This window comes from Tilletiaria anomala (assembly GCF_000711695.1).
Source record: "Tilletiaria anomala UBC 951 chromosome Unknown K437scaffold_38, whole genome shotgun sequence".
In the NCBI taxonomy this organism is placed as follows: domain Eukaryota; kingdom Fungi; phylum Basidiomycota; class Exobasidiomycetes; order Georgefischeriales; family Tilletiariaceae; genus Tilletiaria; species Tilletiaria anomala.
The window spans coordinates 50,344-67,205 of NW_013546984.1; the positions used below are offsets into that span (position 1 = coordinate 50,344).

Below are 16,862 nucleotides of genomic sequence, written 5' to 3' on the forward strand. Positions count from 1 at the left end.
TAGGGCTGGTTCTTCAACACCGCCGGCCCTTCCGAAAGAAGCGCAGCACCATACGCTCTCGCACGCTTGACACCAGCAGCCAGCTGCTCCTCCGGTTGCAAAGCGTCGGCGCGACGATCCACGCCCGCGCAGCAGCGCACGCCAAGTCGCACCGCGCTTCTGTACAGCGACGACAAGGTGCGATTATCCTGCAAGGACGAGAGGAGGGGCGCCTGAGGGCAGCGCGATCAACTCTTTTCACCATGACGACCGCTTTTCTAGCACATCTGTTGGCATGGGCATGCCTGGCATGGTACGCGACCATCTGGTCCATATGCCTGCTCGGCCTCTCCATTGCGTGGACGTACTACATGCCGCCGGTGCCCCCTTCACCCTTGTCACATGCGCACGAAGGCTCGCCAGATCCCGAGGTGCCCGGCTTGACGATCATACGCCCTCTCTCAGGGCTGGACTACAACCTCTTCGCGAATCTCTGCTCAGCATTCGAGCTGCAATATCCCAAGGACAAGCTCGAGATCCTCATGAGCGTCAAGCACGAGAGCGATCAGGCGCTCCGAGTCGCTAGGGAGGTCAAGGAACGGTATCCGGGCGTCAAGAGCGGGATTATTGTTGGTAAGATCATGCGTGCTTCCGCAAAGACAGGGAAGCGCGACGGACTGACCGTAGATACACCGTACAATGCCTCCCAGGCGACGAAGACGCAGGAGTGAATCCGAAGATCAACAATCTGGTGCGGCCGTTTGCGCAGGCTACCTTTGACCTCATCTGGGTGCTCGACAGTCAAGTCTGGCTGCCGCCAGGCGCAGCAGGCCGAGCTGTGCAGACCTTCCTGCTTCCCCCGCCGCCGCGTTTCCTCCGTCGGCGACCGCATGGCGCGCGCATCGGCCTCGTTCATCACGTCCCGCTGGGTGTGAACGCGATGAGCGCGTGGGGGAGCCAGATCGAGCGCGTCTTCCTCTCCACCACGCACGCTAAGATGTACCTCGCCATCAACGCACTCGCCATCGACAGCTGCGTCATGGGTAAGAGCAACATTTACCGCAAATCCGACCTGGGCCAGGTGCCCGATGACTTCTTTGGCGTCGACGCGTCTGGCAGCCGCGGCGAAGCTGGCGCCATCGGCAGCCGCGCGTTCAGCGCCCCGCGCCCGAAGGCGACACATCCTACGCAGCACGATGGGGTTACATCCGTCATCAAGACCACTGCGCGCCCGCTTGCGCGCTTTGGCATATACCTCGCCGAGGACAACATGCTCGCGCTCTCGCTCTGGCGCGCGCCGCTGCACCTCGCGCACGCCATCGCGCAGGGCGACGTTGCGCACACCACTGTCGGCGACATCGCGACGTTGCAGGCGTACGCCGAGCGCCGCATGCGCTGGATACGCGTCCGCAAACACATGGTCGCTGCTGCCACGTACGCCGAGCCATTCACGGAGAGCATCATCGCCGGCATGCTGGGCCTGTATGCTTTTCGTTATTTCGCGCTTCCATCGCTATTAACTATAGAAATAGAAAGGGGAGGCTACTCTGCGTGGATCAGCAGAGGGTGTACCCTCGTGTTCCTCGCGTCCCATTTCAGCCTCTGGCACCTCGTCGACCGCGGCGTCCTATTCGCGCTGTCGGGAGGCAATCCGCTGCCAAAGGATGAGCAGCTCCTATTCACCGCCGCATGGGTCCTGCGTGAGCTCTTAGCCCTGCCCATCTGGCTGTGGGCCATATTAGGATCGACAGGTAAGCCAAAGTGTTTGCCTCCTTGCATGGAGTCAACATGACGCTTACCACCTCTTCATGGGCCGCAGTCAATTGGCGAGGCCAGCAATACAGGATCCTCTCTTCGGGCAGAGCCGCAGAGCTCCGTGTGCGACCACGATGGCGAGGTGTCTCGGAGCGCGACCCCTTCCTAGACGATCGATGACATATTGATGATGATCGGCTGGGGTTTGACGCATCGGGTAGCAGCGTCTAAATACAATCGCTTCACCCTCGTTTTACTTTGGCGGCTTGCGGCATGCGCTCGCCGAAGTCTTTTTGCAAATAGAGCACAGAGAGCTTGACCCACGTCCAGACGACGCCGACGGCGCAATATACGCTTGTAAGCATGAGTGGCAAAAACTCGAGCGCTGGTGCCGGCGGCGCCGCTGCCGCTGTTGAGTGTGCGCCCATAGCAATCCCGAGAGCGGCTGCTGCAGGTGCGACAGCATTTGCAGACGAGGTAATGACGTCGCCAAGCTGTGCTGAGGCTGCTGCGAATACGTCTCCCGGCACATCCCAGCCGGCGCCGCCGTTCGACGTCAACTGCACGGCTGGCGTGACGATGGATATCGCGCTACTCGTGAGCATTCCGGACGCTGGGGTCGCGGTATTGGCTACTGAGGCAAGCGGCATCAAAAGTGGATGGATGATGGCTGTGTAAAAGAGCACGAGAGGGAAGCAAGCTAGATAGGCGGTTTCGAGGGCGTGCAGCACGAATCCGAGATTTGATGGGATCGGTCTGAAGACCTTCCTCGATAGAGCGCCGAGCACGATGACGAGCCAGAGCGCAGTGTAGGTGACTTTAATGGGCGTCTCAGCCGGTTGAAAAAGCAATGGAAAGAGCGAGAAGCAGCCCGCAACGCTGAGCAGAACAAATACGCGATAGTGATCATAATCGTCGACGGCGAGGTAGGTGAGCGGGAGCAAGATCATAAGGATCGCCTTCTCGTGGACGTGCCATCCAAAAAGGAACGATGCGAATCCGCAGAGTGTGATGCACGAGATGAAAGACTTGTACGTCGGTGCTCGCCAGAGCTTTGTCATGTACGCTGTCATGACAAGCGTCGTAACGAGGAAGCAGGTGCGAGGCGCGACATTGGGCAGCAGAGTGAAATCTGTGTTGCCCACCAGGCCTCTGGATGCCGAGGCGAAGCCAGTCGATGAGGCTTTTGCGAAATTTTGCTGCAAACCAATTGGCAGGAATCGGATGAGCGAGCGCTGACGCCGAACGACCAGCAGCAACACCCTGTCTACGGCCGTGTACAATGCCCAAAAGTTCGGTGCCCAGTATGCATGGTTCAGGCCTCGACTGAACGGGAACATGCGCGAGAGCATCTGCGCGACCACCCCGAAAGATCCCGCTTCGTGCTTGAAGCCAGACACCATGAGCGGCAGAAGGCTGACCGCAAAGGGTGCGAGGGTGAATGCACCGAGAGTGACGAGACGCTCGATCGCAGCTGGCATTGTACGTAAGGTTGAGCCTGGCGGGTAGACGTACGATCGTAGCAAATAGACGAAGTACGCCGGCGCCACATACATGTATATGTGTTTGAAATTGAGCAGGCTTGAGAATAAGAGCGCGCACAGCAACGGCTTATTCTGGTTTGCGATGGTATTGCAATTATGTTATGTTAGCATCCGGTGCAGAAGCCAGAAACCGCTCCTCTCACCTCTTGCGCAGCCCACATGGACCAGAACAGGATCCCGAAAAGGAAACCATTGTACTGGAAATGGATGTGATCGATGATAATGAGCCCCGGATGAAGAAGGAGGCTCGCTGCCATCAGTCTCTTTCTGCTCTCGTCCTCTAATGGCGCTGCTCCGGTGGCTACATCGGCACGGCTTGGACGGCTGAGCGCTAGCAAACTCGCGGCATAGACGAGTTCGGTTACCACAACCGTCGCTCTCATGTACCCTTTTGCAAGTCCCGCCGAGTGCCCTATCCCGTCGTGTAAGGAGACTATCAACGGGTCGAAGAGCAGCGCTGGAAGCGCCAAGAACCAGCTCAGCCACGCGAAGAATGGAGGATAGTCCAGCGTGGCATTGGGAGACGACGCATCAAAGTACCACTCGCACACAGGTAGCGTGCGCGTGATAGCAAGCCAGTTGCGATGCACTTCGAAGTCCGTGCTGAGGTAGCTGTTCGTGCCGACAAGGGCTTTCACGAGGGTGCTGAGTGTTAGTAGCACCCTGTCTGTCGGATCTAGCCATGGTCGCGATGGTTGGGCCTTGCTGATAGTGCTACCCCCCGAGTACGACACGTCTCTTGCGCCTAGTCGAGAGCCTTGCAGCAGCACGACTCTATCAGTCGCACCGTTGATCGATGTCATGGTGGCCAGTACTGCTGACAGAACTCAGCTGCCGCACATGTGAATGGACGAACTCTCTATGTGCGGGCATTGAGGTGTTTGGAATGGAGAGAGGTGGAGCACAAAAGTGTTGGCTTAATGTCTTGATGACGCGCGTGATTCCTCTTCGCGATCGTACGCGAGGCGGGTTTGTGATGTAGCTAGCCATCAAAACGACGCTGAAGAGCCAATTCATTCGACCTTACATACGTCATTGCCGTCGACCGTTAGTCTAGCGGCATGTCGTGAGCTGAACACGAGGCAATCAAGCATATCCGGCCTTCACAATGCGACGAGGACCGGGCATTGCAGCGCTCGACCGCTCTGCCTATTCATCTGCCCAGTACTCCTTGCTCGGAGACAGCTTGACCAATTTACAGCTGACAGAGTTGCGGTCCCAGCTCGACACTTTTGCCAATGCCTTGCGAAGCTTCGCATCCAGTCATCGAAATGACATCAGACGTGATCCCGCCTTTCGCCATGCGTTCCAGAAGATGTGTGTTTCGATTGGGGTCGACCCGCTCGCCGGAGCTCCGTCCTCTGCAAGCGGTGCCAGCAGCAGGGGCGGTGCGGCAGGCAAGATGGCCGGCCTCTGGAACAATCTACTTGGGCTTGGTGACTGGCAGTATGAGCTCGGTATCCAAGTTGTTGACGTATGCATCAGCACACGTCATCTGAACGGCGGCCTTATCGAGATGCAAGATATGATCAACCGTGTCACCCTGCTGCGAACCGGCAAGAGCGTGACGGTGCGCAGTACAGATGAAAGCTCCAAAGAGGCCCTCATTTCCGAAGAAGACGTCATCCGATCCGTCAAAACATTGCAGCCTCTCGGCGCCGGCTATGAGGTGGTCACCATAGGAGCCAAGCGCTTTGTTCGGTCGGTGCCAAAGGAGCTCGACACCGATTCCACAGTCATCCTCGCCATTCTCTCCGCCACCAATTCTCGCGCTTTGCGCGATGTACAAGGCATCCCGTACATCACGTTGGACTCGCTTATGCCCCCCAACTCGACGCTAGTGGCCCCTGGTCTCGGGGCAGGGGGCAAGTCAGCATGGACAGAAGAAAGGGCGATTGCGGCTCTGCAAGACATGTCCTCCAAGTCTGGCATGCTTTGGGTGGACGAAGGCACTTATCCGGTACGATACTACTCGCTTGGAGTCGCAGAGGGCATCTGGTCTACAGGAAGCAAGGTCCAGGATGACTGTTCGCTCTCGTCCTTTCTTGCCGAGTCACAGATGTGACAGATTGGCGAACAGTCATTACGTGTGGGAGCATTCGATAAATGTCATGTATCATACTTGAACTGTACCATTAAGGTCTGAATGTTGCTTTGAACAGTTCTCGCAGATGTTTGATGAAGGTTCAAGAGCGTATCCTTGCCCACCAGGAGTTGAGACAACTACTATATAATAGTCAGGATGCGATAGTACACGACCAAGATTCGTTCGAGATGATGCGCTTGGAATTATAGAAATATGTCCGTAGATGGTGCCTGATGGGCTCGGTATGGCTCAAGCAACGCTGATCGATGCTGATAGAAACAGTTCGAAGATGTCCATTTTCATACGGTGCCGTTTCCTTTGTTGCGTGTTCTAGCCATCAGTGGCTTGGCCCGCTCATACTCGCGGAGCCTTCTTATTTGCCAGAAGCGAATGAAGCGTCGAGATCAACTCTGGCAGGCGGGGGAGTACCAAGCGTTAGAGTCGGCTTATATAGGCTCCTTGGAAACAATCCGAAGGTACGTACCGACTCTCCGAATGGGTTTGGAAACATATGCAGACATTCCCGCCTTCAAGCATTTCTCTATGTGCACAAATCCCAAGGTGAACAAACGGTTACCTCCATATCTGAAAACGAATTTACACTCACCCTTGTCACCTAACATGGCATGTGCGGTCAAGGCAACGATCGGCACTCGCTCGCCACCGATTGATGCTTCAAACTCTCGAATCGCCATCGTGGCCTCGATACCACCCATGACAGGCACTATATCATGCGCACAATGGATAAAAGTCAGCACCCGTCGATCTCCTCGAGTTTGATACAAATACTGACTGCTAACGTCCATCAAGATGACGTCGTACTGCTTTTTCTTGACAGCCATCACTGCGAGCTGACCGTTGTCGACAACGTCGACCTTGTGACCTTGATTCTGCAGAATTTTGCAGGCCAGCTTTTGGTTGACGACATTGTCCTCAGCGAGCAAGATGTCGTAGATGACATCCGTATTGCCCTCCGAAGGCACCGCGGCCGAACTCTCCAGCGATGGCAGCAGAGCATAGTGCAGGTCGGCCAGCGTAGTGGGCGTATTGATATAAGATGATATGCCGTGATCCAAGCAATAAGTCAAGTTGAGGGTGAGAGCGTCCGGCGTGATGAGATTGATGGGGATGTACCGCAGGTGCTCGACTGTTCGTAAGTCCTCTACCACCGATAAGGAGTCGGTAATGATGGCATCGATCCGCGGCATGCCACGCTTCTTTTGAGACGCCTCTTCGATGCTATGAACGGTGAAAGGCTTGAGGCCCAATTCCTCGAGCATGGCTTCCACGCCAGTCTCGTCGTGCAGGGTGTCCAAGTAGAAGATATTCCGGCCTAAGTATGGGCGGATCTTATCGATCACCTGCTCCTTGCCGATCTCATCAAGCTTGACCAGCATGGTGAAGAAAAAGTCCGATCCGTGACCGTAGTTGCTTCGCACCCACAGGTCACCGCCCATGAGATTTACGAGTCTTCGAGAGATGGACAATCCCAAACCTGTGCCTCCATACTTGCGCGTCGTAGATCCGTCAGCCTGGCAGAATGTATCAAAGATCAAGTCGAGCTTCTCAGGCTTGATGCCGATTCCTGAATCGGATGCGCAGAATTCCAGTAAGCAAAGCCTGTCTGAGATGACCTTGGCGAGTGTGCACTTAAGAGCAACGCGGCCTCCCGCCTCGGTGAACTTGACCGCATTACCGATAAGATTGGTGATGATCTGCTTAAGCCTGAGCGCATCGCCAATCAAGGGATCTGGACAGTCGGGCCCAACTTCGTAAAGCAAATTGAGCTTCTTCTGTGTAGCTCGCACCGAAAGCGTCTTCAGGACGCTGAACACGATTCCCCGCAGCGAGAAAGGTATCTCCTCGACGTTCATGCGGCCTGCCTCAATCTTGGAGATATCGAGAATGTCATCTATGATGGCCAACAGGTTGCCGGCCAACGTAGAGACGGTGACAAGGTTCTCTCGCTGACTGCGCGACAACTCCGTCTCGAGCGTCAGCGCGGTCATACCGATAATGCCGTTCATGGGCGTCCGGATTTCGTGCGACATGTTTGCGAGGAACTCTGACTTAGACCTGTTCGCCAACTCGGCAGCTTCCCTCGCGGCTGTGTTCTTCTGGATCGAGTCGCGCAACGAATAGACCATCTGGTTGATCTTAGTCTTGAGCGAGTCCATCTCTCCCGAGGCCTCGACAGTGACGAAGCGCGTAAAGTCTCCGTCGGTGGCGGCGGCGGTGATCTGCGCAAAGGCGCGTACTTGCGATGTGAGGTTGTTGGCCATAATGTTGACATTGTCCGTGATCTCCGCCCACTTCCCCTTGATGTCCTTCTTCTGCGCCTGCACGCCAAGCTTGCCTTCCGTTCCTACTTCTCGGGCGACGCGCGTGACCTCGGACGCAAAGAAGGACAGTTGGTCGATCATGTTGTTGATCGTGTTGACCAGATCGAGAATCTCTCCAGAGACAGAGATAGTGACCTTCTGGGAAAGATCACCGCGTGCGACGGCTGTCGTTGCGTGTGCGATCGTTCGCACTTGCAAGGTGAGATTGGCAGCCATGGTGTTAACGGACTCGGTGAGATCTTTCCATGTTCCACCGACCCCGAGCACAGTAGCCCGACCCCCAAGCTTGCCTTCGGTTCCGACTTCCTTGGCGACACGCGTGACTTCCGTCGAGAATGTTCGCAGGAACTTGACCATATTGTTGACCGTTAGCTTGAGATCGAGGATCTCCCCACGTACTTCGACATTGATCGTCTTGCTCAGATCTCCACGAGCGACAGCGGTCGTGACAGTGGCGATGGATCGTACCTGCGTGGTGAGATTCGAGGCCATCATATTGACTCGTTCAGTGAGCACCTGCCACTGGCCTTTGACGCCATTGACATTGGCCTGACCACCGAGCCTTCCCTCAGTGCCTACTTCAACCGAGACACGGATGATCTCGTCGGAGAGCGTATTGAGCTGCTTGACCATATTGTTGACGGTGATCTTGAGGTCAAGGATCTCGCCCTTGACATCGACGGTGATGTACTCCGTGAGGACTCCCTCGGCGACACACTTGGTCACCCGTGCAATTTCTCGAACCTGCGATGTGAGATTGTCTGCCATCTTATTGACGTTCTCCGTCAAGTCCTTCCATGTCCCCTCTACGTTTGGCACGTGCGCTTGCCCACCAAGCTTACCGTATGTTCCGACTGCAAATCGCGCAACCCAAAAGGGCGTCAGCTGCAAGCCTGCAACACATGACGGAAAAGCTCACCCTCCATGGACATTCGGACGACCTCTGAGGCAAACACACGCAGTTGTCCCACCATCGAGTTGACCGTGTCCTTCAGCTGCGCCATCTCGCCTTCCGCCTCAATATCGATTGTCTTGGTGAGGTCGCCTTTCGCGACGGCAGTGGTGACTACGCCGATGCTGCGCACCTGTTCGGTCAGGTTGGCGCACATACGATTGACGTTGACCGTCAACTCCTTCCAGACACCTTGTACACCAGGAACGTACGCTTGCCCGCCGAGTTGACCCTTACTGCCGACTTCTCGCGAGACGCGCGTGACCTCGTTGGCAAAGTGTCGTAATTGATCCACCATGACGTTGAGTGTCACCTTTAGCTCCAAGATCTCTCCGTCCGCTTCGACGTCAATTTTCTTGGAGAGATCACCACGCGCGACCGCCTTGGTGACCGTCGCAACACCTCGCACCTGGTTGGTGAGGTTCATCGCTAGCTTGTTGACAACGTCCTTAAGCTCCTTCCAGCGCCCTTCGACGCCGGTCACCTCGACCTGGCCACCAAGCTTGCCCTCTGTGCCTACCTCGAGTGAGACACGCGTGACATCGGCAGCAAAGTTGGAGAGCGTGTCTACCATCTGGTTAATGATGTCTTTCAGCTCAACCATCACATGGCCCTGCACAGGCACAGTGATGTGCTGCGAAAGATCGCCGAACGCGACAGCCTGTAAGACCAACATGAACAAATCGTCGTCAGCTCTGACCTCGATTGTCATCTCTGCACAAGCGCAAGCAGCACACACCTTGCACACTCGGGCAATATCTTGTACCTGCGCCTTTAGCAGCCTCAACTCCTCCTGGGCCGACAAGCCGCTCTCGTCCGAGTAGCGCTCGAACGCGCCCATGGCAGCTTCGGGTGAACTGATTCCGTCGGCGCCGCCTTGGCCGCTGCCACCTGTGGCGGCCAGCAGGACGGGTGTGCCGTCCTGCGACATGCCAAGCGGGTAAGAGAGCGGGTAAGCGGACGACTGCGGCGGCGCCTGCGAGAGCGGATACGGGAAGTCCTTGATGGACGATGCGGAGGAGAAGCTGCGTCCGCACGTGCTGCACGAAAGCGCGGCACCCCCGGCCCCAACGACATGCTGGCCGATCGAGCTCAGTCCGGTGCTCTTGGACATGATCGTAGGATCGAGCATCGAGAAAGCGCCAGAGGTGCTGCCATCCCCATTGCCGGCGCGTGGTTGCTCGTGCTGATGGTGTTGCTGCTGCTGCTGCTGCTGCACCAACTCGCTCCTGCGCTTCTGGCCAGCAGCAGCGGCCGACGCGATGCTCTCAAGCTGATCCTCGGCGCGCCAAAGCCGTTCGACGAGTTTTCCCAAGTTGGCCTCAATCACCTGTGTCCGCTCGTCTCCACCTTCAAAATGGAATTTGGGGAGAGGCAGAGACAGCACGCCTTCGTTCGGTCCGACGGGCTGTAGGTGTCCTGCCGCGATGCAGTGACCGGAGTTGTTGTTGTCTGCTGCTCTCTCATCACCGAGGTCGCTCAAGAAGGACAATTCTTTGCCCTGCTCTATCTCTCCTTCCTGCCATGGTGTTGCTGGGGCAGCAATGCCACCTTTACCGCTGCGGCGGCTGAGTGTGTCCACACAGAAGACTGTGCTGCTTTCGAGGAGTGGCTGAGACACAGAATCTTGCTCCGCAGGCGTCGTGGTCACCGGCACTTGCAAGGATAGCGTTGTGACAGGGAACGATCCGTTCGCGTGCTGTTCATGCTCCAGAGCAGGCACCTGCACATGCTGCAGATGTTGTTGACGCATGTCATGCACATTGTACCTCTGAGTATTCGCAGCAGCAATCAGCACTTCAGCCAGCTGCTCGATCCGCCATCCTCCGGGTCCGATACCATGTCCTCCTGCCGCAGCCGCCACAGACGATGATGATGAGGCGAGCGCAGTTGCGCTCCCATTGACAATGCTACTGGCGCTGACACTTGTGCCAACTGCAGCAGCTCCTACTGCAGATGATGTAGCGAAGGAAACGCCAGCTCCAGCACTCCCACCCGTGCTCCCCAGGCGGTTTGCAGAAGCCACGCTCGGAGGCGGTACGCTGTCGACGAGGCTCTGAGTGATGAGAACGAGATGGTCGATAAAATTGGACGGAAGCTGGCCATCCAGCGGTAGGGGCGAGGAGGTGGTCCGGTACATGCTTGCTCCCCCTTTCGCCGACGATGCAATGCTGTGTGGTGAGAGGGAATTAGGATCGCGCGACGCGAGGCTGTCACCGGCGCCGCCCGCTGCCGAGCACGACTGCGCCATAGCTGCCGTCATGTTACTACGCAGTAAAGGCAGTCGCAAAAGCAAATTAGGAACAACCTGCTATGAAGCGGCACGTTGAGCGCCACCTTTTAGCTCTGAGGCTTTTGAGGCGGTTGGTTCCGTTGTGATTTCGGACGGCAAGTTCAACGGCAGATCGACGAGATTAGGTTCAAATAGCGCGTCGGTTCCAAATAATGCAGGAAATCCGGATGCAGGGGAGCGAAGATGCCGCTCAGTAAAAGCTGCCAAGTGTAAAGAATTGAAAAGCGAGTCGTCAGCGAAGTAAACGTCTGGAATTGCTAAGCAGGACGCAGGGCATGAACTAGCATGACGTGCAGTCAGCGACATCACTAGTCCCACCCTTTGGATCCAGCCTGTGCACTCACCTGCTGCGTCACAATGTAGAGCAAAGAGATGGTCGGCAGAAGGTCTTCTCTGAGCTTTGTGTTGTAGAGGAATTGCTTGCTTGGACGAGGGGCATGCGAGGCGTGGCCAGGCCAGCGGGTAGATGGATGATAATGAAATGTTGGAGACGTGTATCTCTTAGGCCAAAGGTTTTCTTTTCCCAACTGCAGCTCCGAAAGCAGGAAAGTCTAGACTCGGCGCGACATCAATATATATATGGACTTCGTTTGCGTTACGTCTTGTCGGTGCTGAGCGATGATTTCATCTCCCCTTTCGCCTGCGCGTCAGTGTGAGCGGGACCCAGCCAGGCGGAAAGGGCGCGACAGTGGGATACCCTTTCGTGTTGGGAACTGAGCTGAGGAAGCAGATAGGGAGATGCAAAAGCAACTACTTTGGTCGTCCCTGCCTGCTATGTATCCGTCTCTGCGGCCGTCAATAGCGCCGGGCCAGTGAGGCAAAGCTGGCTGGTTCGCTCTGTTCTGATGGAGCCTGGGTGGGGAACGGCTTGAGGGAACGCGCGAGGTTGCTTCACCAACAGAGCCGAGAGGCGGCACTCGACATTGGGTCTGGGGTTTCTTGCTGGCGGATCTTCGTCGAGTCTGTGCTCGTACCACGCTCTCCTTACTTAGCGCTATACCGCTGTACGCACTGCCATTTGTCCATCGCCTCGAGATACAAGGTGCAACAAAAACAACGATGGATGTCCACTGTCCAGTAAGCACAGGATAGAGGCAACCACGAGAACTGGCGAGTGGCGAGAGTGCTCGCGGCGCAGAGACGAGAGGAGATTGCCACGCGCGAGGGCACAAGCACAGTCACATTCACAGTCACACCACTCTCCCAAAAGGACAGAGCCGAAAAACACCAGGCCACTACGCGCAGCTGTCCATCTGTCCGTCTCGATGCATTTTTCTTTTGTTCTCGTACATACAATATTTTGGACTTAGTGACGAGCTCGTGCCGTATACTGCCTCGTGCCCTCGTGTTAAGACGTATGCATATGTGCTACGGTCACGTACGTACGTACGTACATACGCACTTCTCCCTCGCGAGCGCGCCCATTTTCCTCGCCTGCTTGTGAACAACGCGAGCTGTGGTCTGGCAAGCACTCAGTTGGCGAAGCAGCATATGGAGGTGTCCTGATACTCCTGTCCGTGGATGTATTAATCAACGTTGCAAGCCGCAAGACGATGAGAGTACATATGAAGATACTATGTCTTCTTGCATCGCTCCTGATCACAGGACTGGAACGAGAAGCATCGATGATCGAAAGCCCAGGGGGGCAAAACACCCAGACGCGAATGAGGCGACGGCGTTGCCTGCTGTCAGTTGTGGGCGCTCGACGCAGCGACGCCGCCAGCAATGCAGAAATTGAGGAACGCACTAGCGTGGGACGTGCAGCGGTGGAGAATCAGACAACAGCGACTGGCATTTGCGCCAGGCTACTGGCAGGCCGGCAGCCGGCAGCCACGACACAGGTCCCAGGCGACTGGTGAGGCAACTGTCAAGTCTCAACCCTACTTACTCACTGCGTGGTAAGCAGCCTGCCGGCCTCGAAGGCTCTCTGTAGAAGCTTGTCACAGGAGCAGGTGGCGGCGGCAGCGCGTGAGCAGGTCGGAACTCAGTTGGCTCATCATTACTGAGCATGTCAGGTCCTGTCTGGGTCTCTTGGAGAGAATGGTGTTGAAGGTCAACGACGCAAGTTGCGACAGGCGTGCTTGGATCTACAACGTAAAGAGGAAAGAATAGAAACACTTCCTATGGTATCTGATACCGAGCAAAGTTGGCCTCAAATGCCTTGCCTTTGATCCATGTCACCAACTATTGTTGTGCACACGCTATACTTCCGATTGAAACATAACTTCGTCACCACTACTCACCAGTGACCAGTCATCAGATCCCACAGGCGCCCCACCAGATCGATGCTATCCACATAGCAAAGATCGAGGAGTTGTTGCCCTAGGACAATCTACTAGATGTATTCCTGATCCATATCGGGGTAAGGATCAAACTGCTGTTGCTGTTGCTGCTGTCGCTCCTGCTGTTGCAACGCGGCTCTGCTGCTTATGCCATTGCTTCGGAGACGGGGTTGCCATTTTCGAGCCTTTGCCTCTTAGTGGCGCTTGCGCTGTGTCTGCGCTTGTTGAGTAACAGCAGTTTGCCTCCTTGCCTTCCGGTTCATCGGTGCGGCATGTGAAGCGATGGGGAGCGGAGGGGTTGGCGAATGCGGCTCCGGCCTTGCCGCAGACCCGGACGTTGAAATGATCTTTGTGTAGACGCTTGGCGGAGGAGATGCTCCGTTCTTTCTATAAGGAGACTACGGCTGATGGTGGACGTGGGCGAGGAGCAGAACCTCCAATTCCGCGCCCTTCAAGCCCGCCTGCTTCACCGGCTTCGATATTATGTATTTGGTTCTTGGAGTCGAGCACCTGAACAAGGCATTTCTGCCACTTCCGTCATAACTGTACCTTCTGCAATGTCTGTCCGGGCGCCTCCCACAAAGTGGTCAAAGACACATCGAAATTAATTAAGTCTTCCTCTTCTGCCAGCAGCATTATTGTGACTGACAGTGTGGGTTGCACCTCTGCTTGGCGCCTTGCATCGGTCACTGCATTGGCAGCGCTTAGCCTATAAGGGATTAAAGGTTTGAACCTTTCGAGACGTTCGATTAACTTTGCCATGCGACGCGCAGGCTCCCACTGGAATCGGATATACTGCAACGACTCATGATCTGTTCTGGCCACAATAAGGAATCCCTCATCGAGTCCGCTGAAGCTCTCCAGATCTTCGACGATAGCACGCGCTGTCACAAACTTGTGCGCTGCACTTCCGCTGTGTGGCAATTAGCTTCCGCGTAAAGATACGACCGGTCGCAATTTATTGATGGCTCGATGCTGCTCTCTGATCGAAGCCGAACTTCACATCACCAGATTCCACATCGTTCGCCACCTCACATTCACAGGACACGCATCTCTCAGAGCACATCAACCCATGAAGGGGTAGCACGCACGACGCCATCATATCTACCTGTTGTGAGCCCATGAGCGATGTACATGATATCAATGCAATATAAGGTGGTTCGCATCAGCGCTCCGCAAGCTTGATCCTCTTCGTTGTAGGCGCAGGCTCCTGCTCGTCCTCGTCCGCTCCGTCGGGTCCCCCTTCACTGCCGATAGTCTCCATCTGCAAAAATTCATCCTCCTGATCCTCTGCATCGTCACTACCGTGCGCTCCGTCGGCGTCTTCTGCACGCTCTTCATTGCCATCGCCGTCGTTGCCGGAGGCTCTTTCCACGGTCATCAAAGGAAAATGCCTGCTGTCCAGCACCAACGCCGTTACCGGTGCCGCTTGTGAGAACGCGTGCGCGTACAGACGCGCCTCTTTGAGCCGCTGCAAACTGTGTCCGACGGCTATAGCTTCCCCCTTTCCTTGATCGCTATTATTGACTGTAGTGTGGACAACGTTGTAAGATGTCGCATGGTGCAGGCGCACCAGACGGTCCTGCGAGGCGGTTACAATCCGCTTCAAATGCTCGTGGCGCCCAATACCTGGCGCAGGAAGTGGAAGGATGGCATTCACTGTGCCAGTGATTCCTGAGCGTGACGTAGGGAACATACACATTTTTGTCAGCAGCAAGGCCAGCCCATAGCCAGCAGAAACGCAGGTTTCCGATGCTGTTTCTTACCTTTCAACTGGCCAAGCACTCTGCTTTTGAGCCAATCAACAGCATACACCCTCTTGCTAGTGTCAGCGACGTACGCGACAAGCTGCCCCCCCTGCCTGCGACTAGCAGCTGCATCGCTGCTGACGACAGCAAGCGCCTTGATCGCAAGCCCTTCGTTCTGCCCTTTTGGAACAAGCTTGACCTCCGCCTTCTGCTTTCTGACGCCACTGCCAGGTTCGAACAGTCTCAGCAACCCATCGCGCGTACCGGCAAGTACCCAGCAGCCCGTTGGCACTCCGTTCTGACCGGTGCTGCTGTCATCATCAGTTTCATTACCGTTGCTGCCAGCGTGTGCCGTGCTGGTCGAAGCGGATGGAAAAGCGAACGCGAGAGCAGTAATGTTAGGTCGCTGGGGAAGTGACAAGGCGTCATTTGGCAACTGTAGAAAGGTAATGAAGCTAGGAGTGAGCGTTGGGGTTACACGCTGTACTAGGGCGCGCAGTCAGATCACTCACGTTCTTAGCTCTGAACACTTCGCCGTGCAATAGCTCCTTGGCTTTGGACCTTGCTTGTGCTTGTCGCTTGCGCTTGCGCTCCTTTGCAGTCATTTGCGCGGCATTCTCGTTTGCTACCGCCGGTGTCGCTGCACCACCCGCTGTTTCTGTTCCGTTGTTCACTGGCGACTCTTCTGTTGGTTGGGACAGAGCCATTTTCACGTTCCATACGGAGAGCGGGACCTCTTCGCCACCGTATGCAAAGTGCGTGGGATTCTGAGCAGGGTGGAATGCGCAATCTTGCAACGGGCTGGGAAAGTTGAGCTCTGTAGACTCGGCGACCTCCAGAGATGTAGAGTCGGACACTGCTCGAAGAAAGGTCGCACGGAATGCGCCTGCTGATGTGCAGCTGTACACGGCACCTTGACCGACGGCCATGCCGACCCAGCGCTCCATCCCCGGCCGCATACGCGTCTCGCGAATGGAAGCAAGCAAGCGACCGCGCTGTACGCTCGTGCTTGAGCTGCTGCCTTGCTGTTGTTCGTCGAGTCCAATGACGTCCACCGTACCATCTCGCCGCCCTACAGCAATCTGAGAAGGTCATGCGTGCAAGGAAATGTTCATGTTGGTTAGATGAGCTGCTCTTGCACAGTAAGAATGCCACGTAGCTTGCTTACCACCCAAGAATCGTCATTGAGGCGTCCTTGCGCAAGCCTTTGAACAGCACGACCCGACCCCGAAGACGAAGGGTCTGCCTCGGCACGATCTATGCGAATAGTGTCAAACTGCACGCTGAGCGCTTCTTCCGATTTCACCGGTCCCGGAAAAGAGGAGCAGGGAAACCGCAGAGAATGCAGTGAGCCAGCTTCATCGGCCGCGATGACCTGGTAGCAAGTCACGTTGCTCGAGCCTTCGTCTAGGTGCGAGGAGACGCTCATATCCGTATCCATTTTGCCCTTTTCCGCTGTCGCTGCCGATGAATGGATGCACAGCGTGGCGCAGAGTCAGATGGGGGCGTCCCAGGAGAGTGCGTTGAGGGTGTGGTCGATCGAATACTCTTTTAGGAGATGCTTTCGAAAGTGAGCCTTCTATCAAGCAGCCCTGTTCAACAGCTTTTGCATGGCTTCGCTAGATTCTCAAAATTGGAGTGCGAGCCATGAACAATAGCGTGTGCACACCAAAAATTTTGAATTTTCGGCCGAGAACATACATCCTCGAAGTCGCAGAGCGAGAATCACGTGATCCATCTCGGCGATCGAACCGTGGTCGGGAATGCAGACTGGCTGCCCGCGGCCAGCCTGTGGTCAGCTGAGAACTAAAGCGGGAGCAAATGCTTGCCACGATGATAACGTGCGGTTGTATGCAGTTTAACCCGCTCCACGTCTCAACA

The 16,862-nt window shown here is 55.9% G+C and overlaps 5 protein-coding genes across 5 annotated transcripts; 2 read left to right on the forward strand and 3 right to left on the reverse strand.

Moving 5' to 3' along the window:
• Positions 1-242: 242 nt before the first annotated feature.
• Positions 243-1,873, forward strand: K437DRAFT_285185 (glycosyltransferase family 21 protein; the record flags this gene model as incomplete). Its single annotated transcript, XM_013387930.1, has 2 exons — positions 243-612; positions 690-1,873. 2 exons carry the CDS (start codon positions 243-245, stop codon positions 1,769-1,771), a joined length of 1,452 nt encoding a protein of 483 aa, XP_013243384.1. The 3' UTR covers positions 1,772-1,873.
• Positions 1,874-1,976: 103 nt separating this feature from the next.
• K437DRAFT_268252 (glycosyltransferase family 57 protein) lies at positions 1,977-4,081 on the reverse strand (the record flags this gene model as incomplete). The annotated part of the gene is made up of 2 exons (XM_013387931.1): positions 1,977-3,350; positions 3,422-4,081. 2 exons carry the CDS (start codon positions 4,079-4,081, stop codon positions 1,977-1,979), a joined length of 2,034 nt encoding a protein of 677 aa, XP_013243385.1.
• Positions 4,082-4,246: 165 nt separating this feature from the next.
• K437DRAFT_256363 (winged helix DNA-binding domain-containing protein) lies at positions 4,247-5,427 on the forward strand. The gene has a single exon (XM_013387932.1). The coding sequence runs from the start codon at positions 4,387-4,389 to the stop codon at positions 5,341-5,343; it is 957 nt and encodes a 318-aa protein (XP_013243386.1). The 5' UTR covers positions 4,247-4,386; the 3' UTR covers positions 5,344-5,427.
• Positions 5,428-5,718: 291 nt separating this feature from the next.
• Positions 5,719-10,921, reverse strand: K437DRAFT_268254 (uncharacterized protein; the record flags this gene model as incomplete). Its single annotated transcript, XM_013387933.1, has 6 exons — positions 5,719-5,774; positions 5,849-5,905; positions 5,972-6,088; positions 6,158-8,560; positions 8,626-9,319; positions 9,398-10,921. The coding sequence occupies 6 exons, from the start codon at positions 10,919-10,921 to the stop codon at positions 5,719-5,721; spliced, it is 4,851 nt and encodes a 1,616-aa protein (XP_013243387.1).
• Positions 10,922-14,339: 3,418 nt separating this feature from the next.
• Positions 14,340-16,552, reverse strand: K437DRAFT_294421 (uncharacterized protein). The gene is made up of 4 exons (XM_013387934.1): positions 16,150-16,552; positions 15,494-16,063; positions 15,000-15,417; positions 14,340-14,907 (listed from the first exon to the last, which is right to left on the reverse strand). The coding sequence occupies exons 1-4, from the start codon at positions 16,420-16,422 to the stop codon at positions 14,399-14,401; spliced, it is 1,770 nt and encodes a 589-aa protein (XP_013243388.1). The 5' UTR covers positions 16,423-16,552; the 3' UTR covers positions 14,340-14,398.
• Between the last annotated feature and the right edge of the window lie 310 nt (positions 16,553-16,862).

Excerpts from the sequence above, each read along its gene's own strand:
- K437DRAFT_256363 (XM_013387932.1), top strand. The coding sequence starts at position 4,387 with ATGCGACGAGGACCGGGCATTGCAGCGCTCGACCGCTCTGCCTATTCA.
- K437DRAFT_294421 (XM_013387934.1), bottom strand. The coding sequence starts at position 16,422 with ATGGATACGGATATGAGCGTCTCCTCGCACCTAGACGAAGGCTCGAGC. Across the intron at positions 15,418-15,493 it reads AAGTGTTCAGAGCTAAGAAC|TTGCCAAATGACGCCTTGTC; the intron begins GTGAGTGATCTG and ends ACCTTTCTACAG. Across the intron at positions 14,908-14,999 it reads AGTGCTTGGCCAGTTGAAAG|GAATCACTGGCACAGTGAAT; the intron begins GTAAGAAACAGC and ends CGTCACGCTCAG.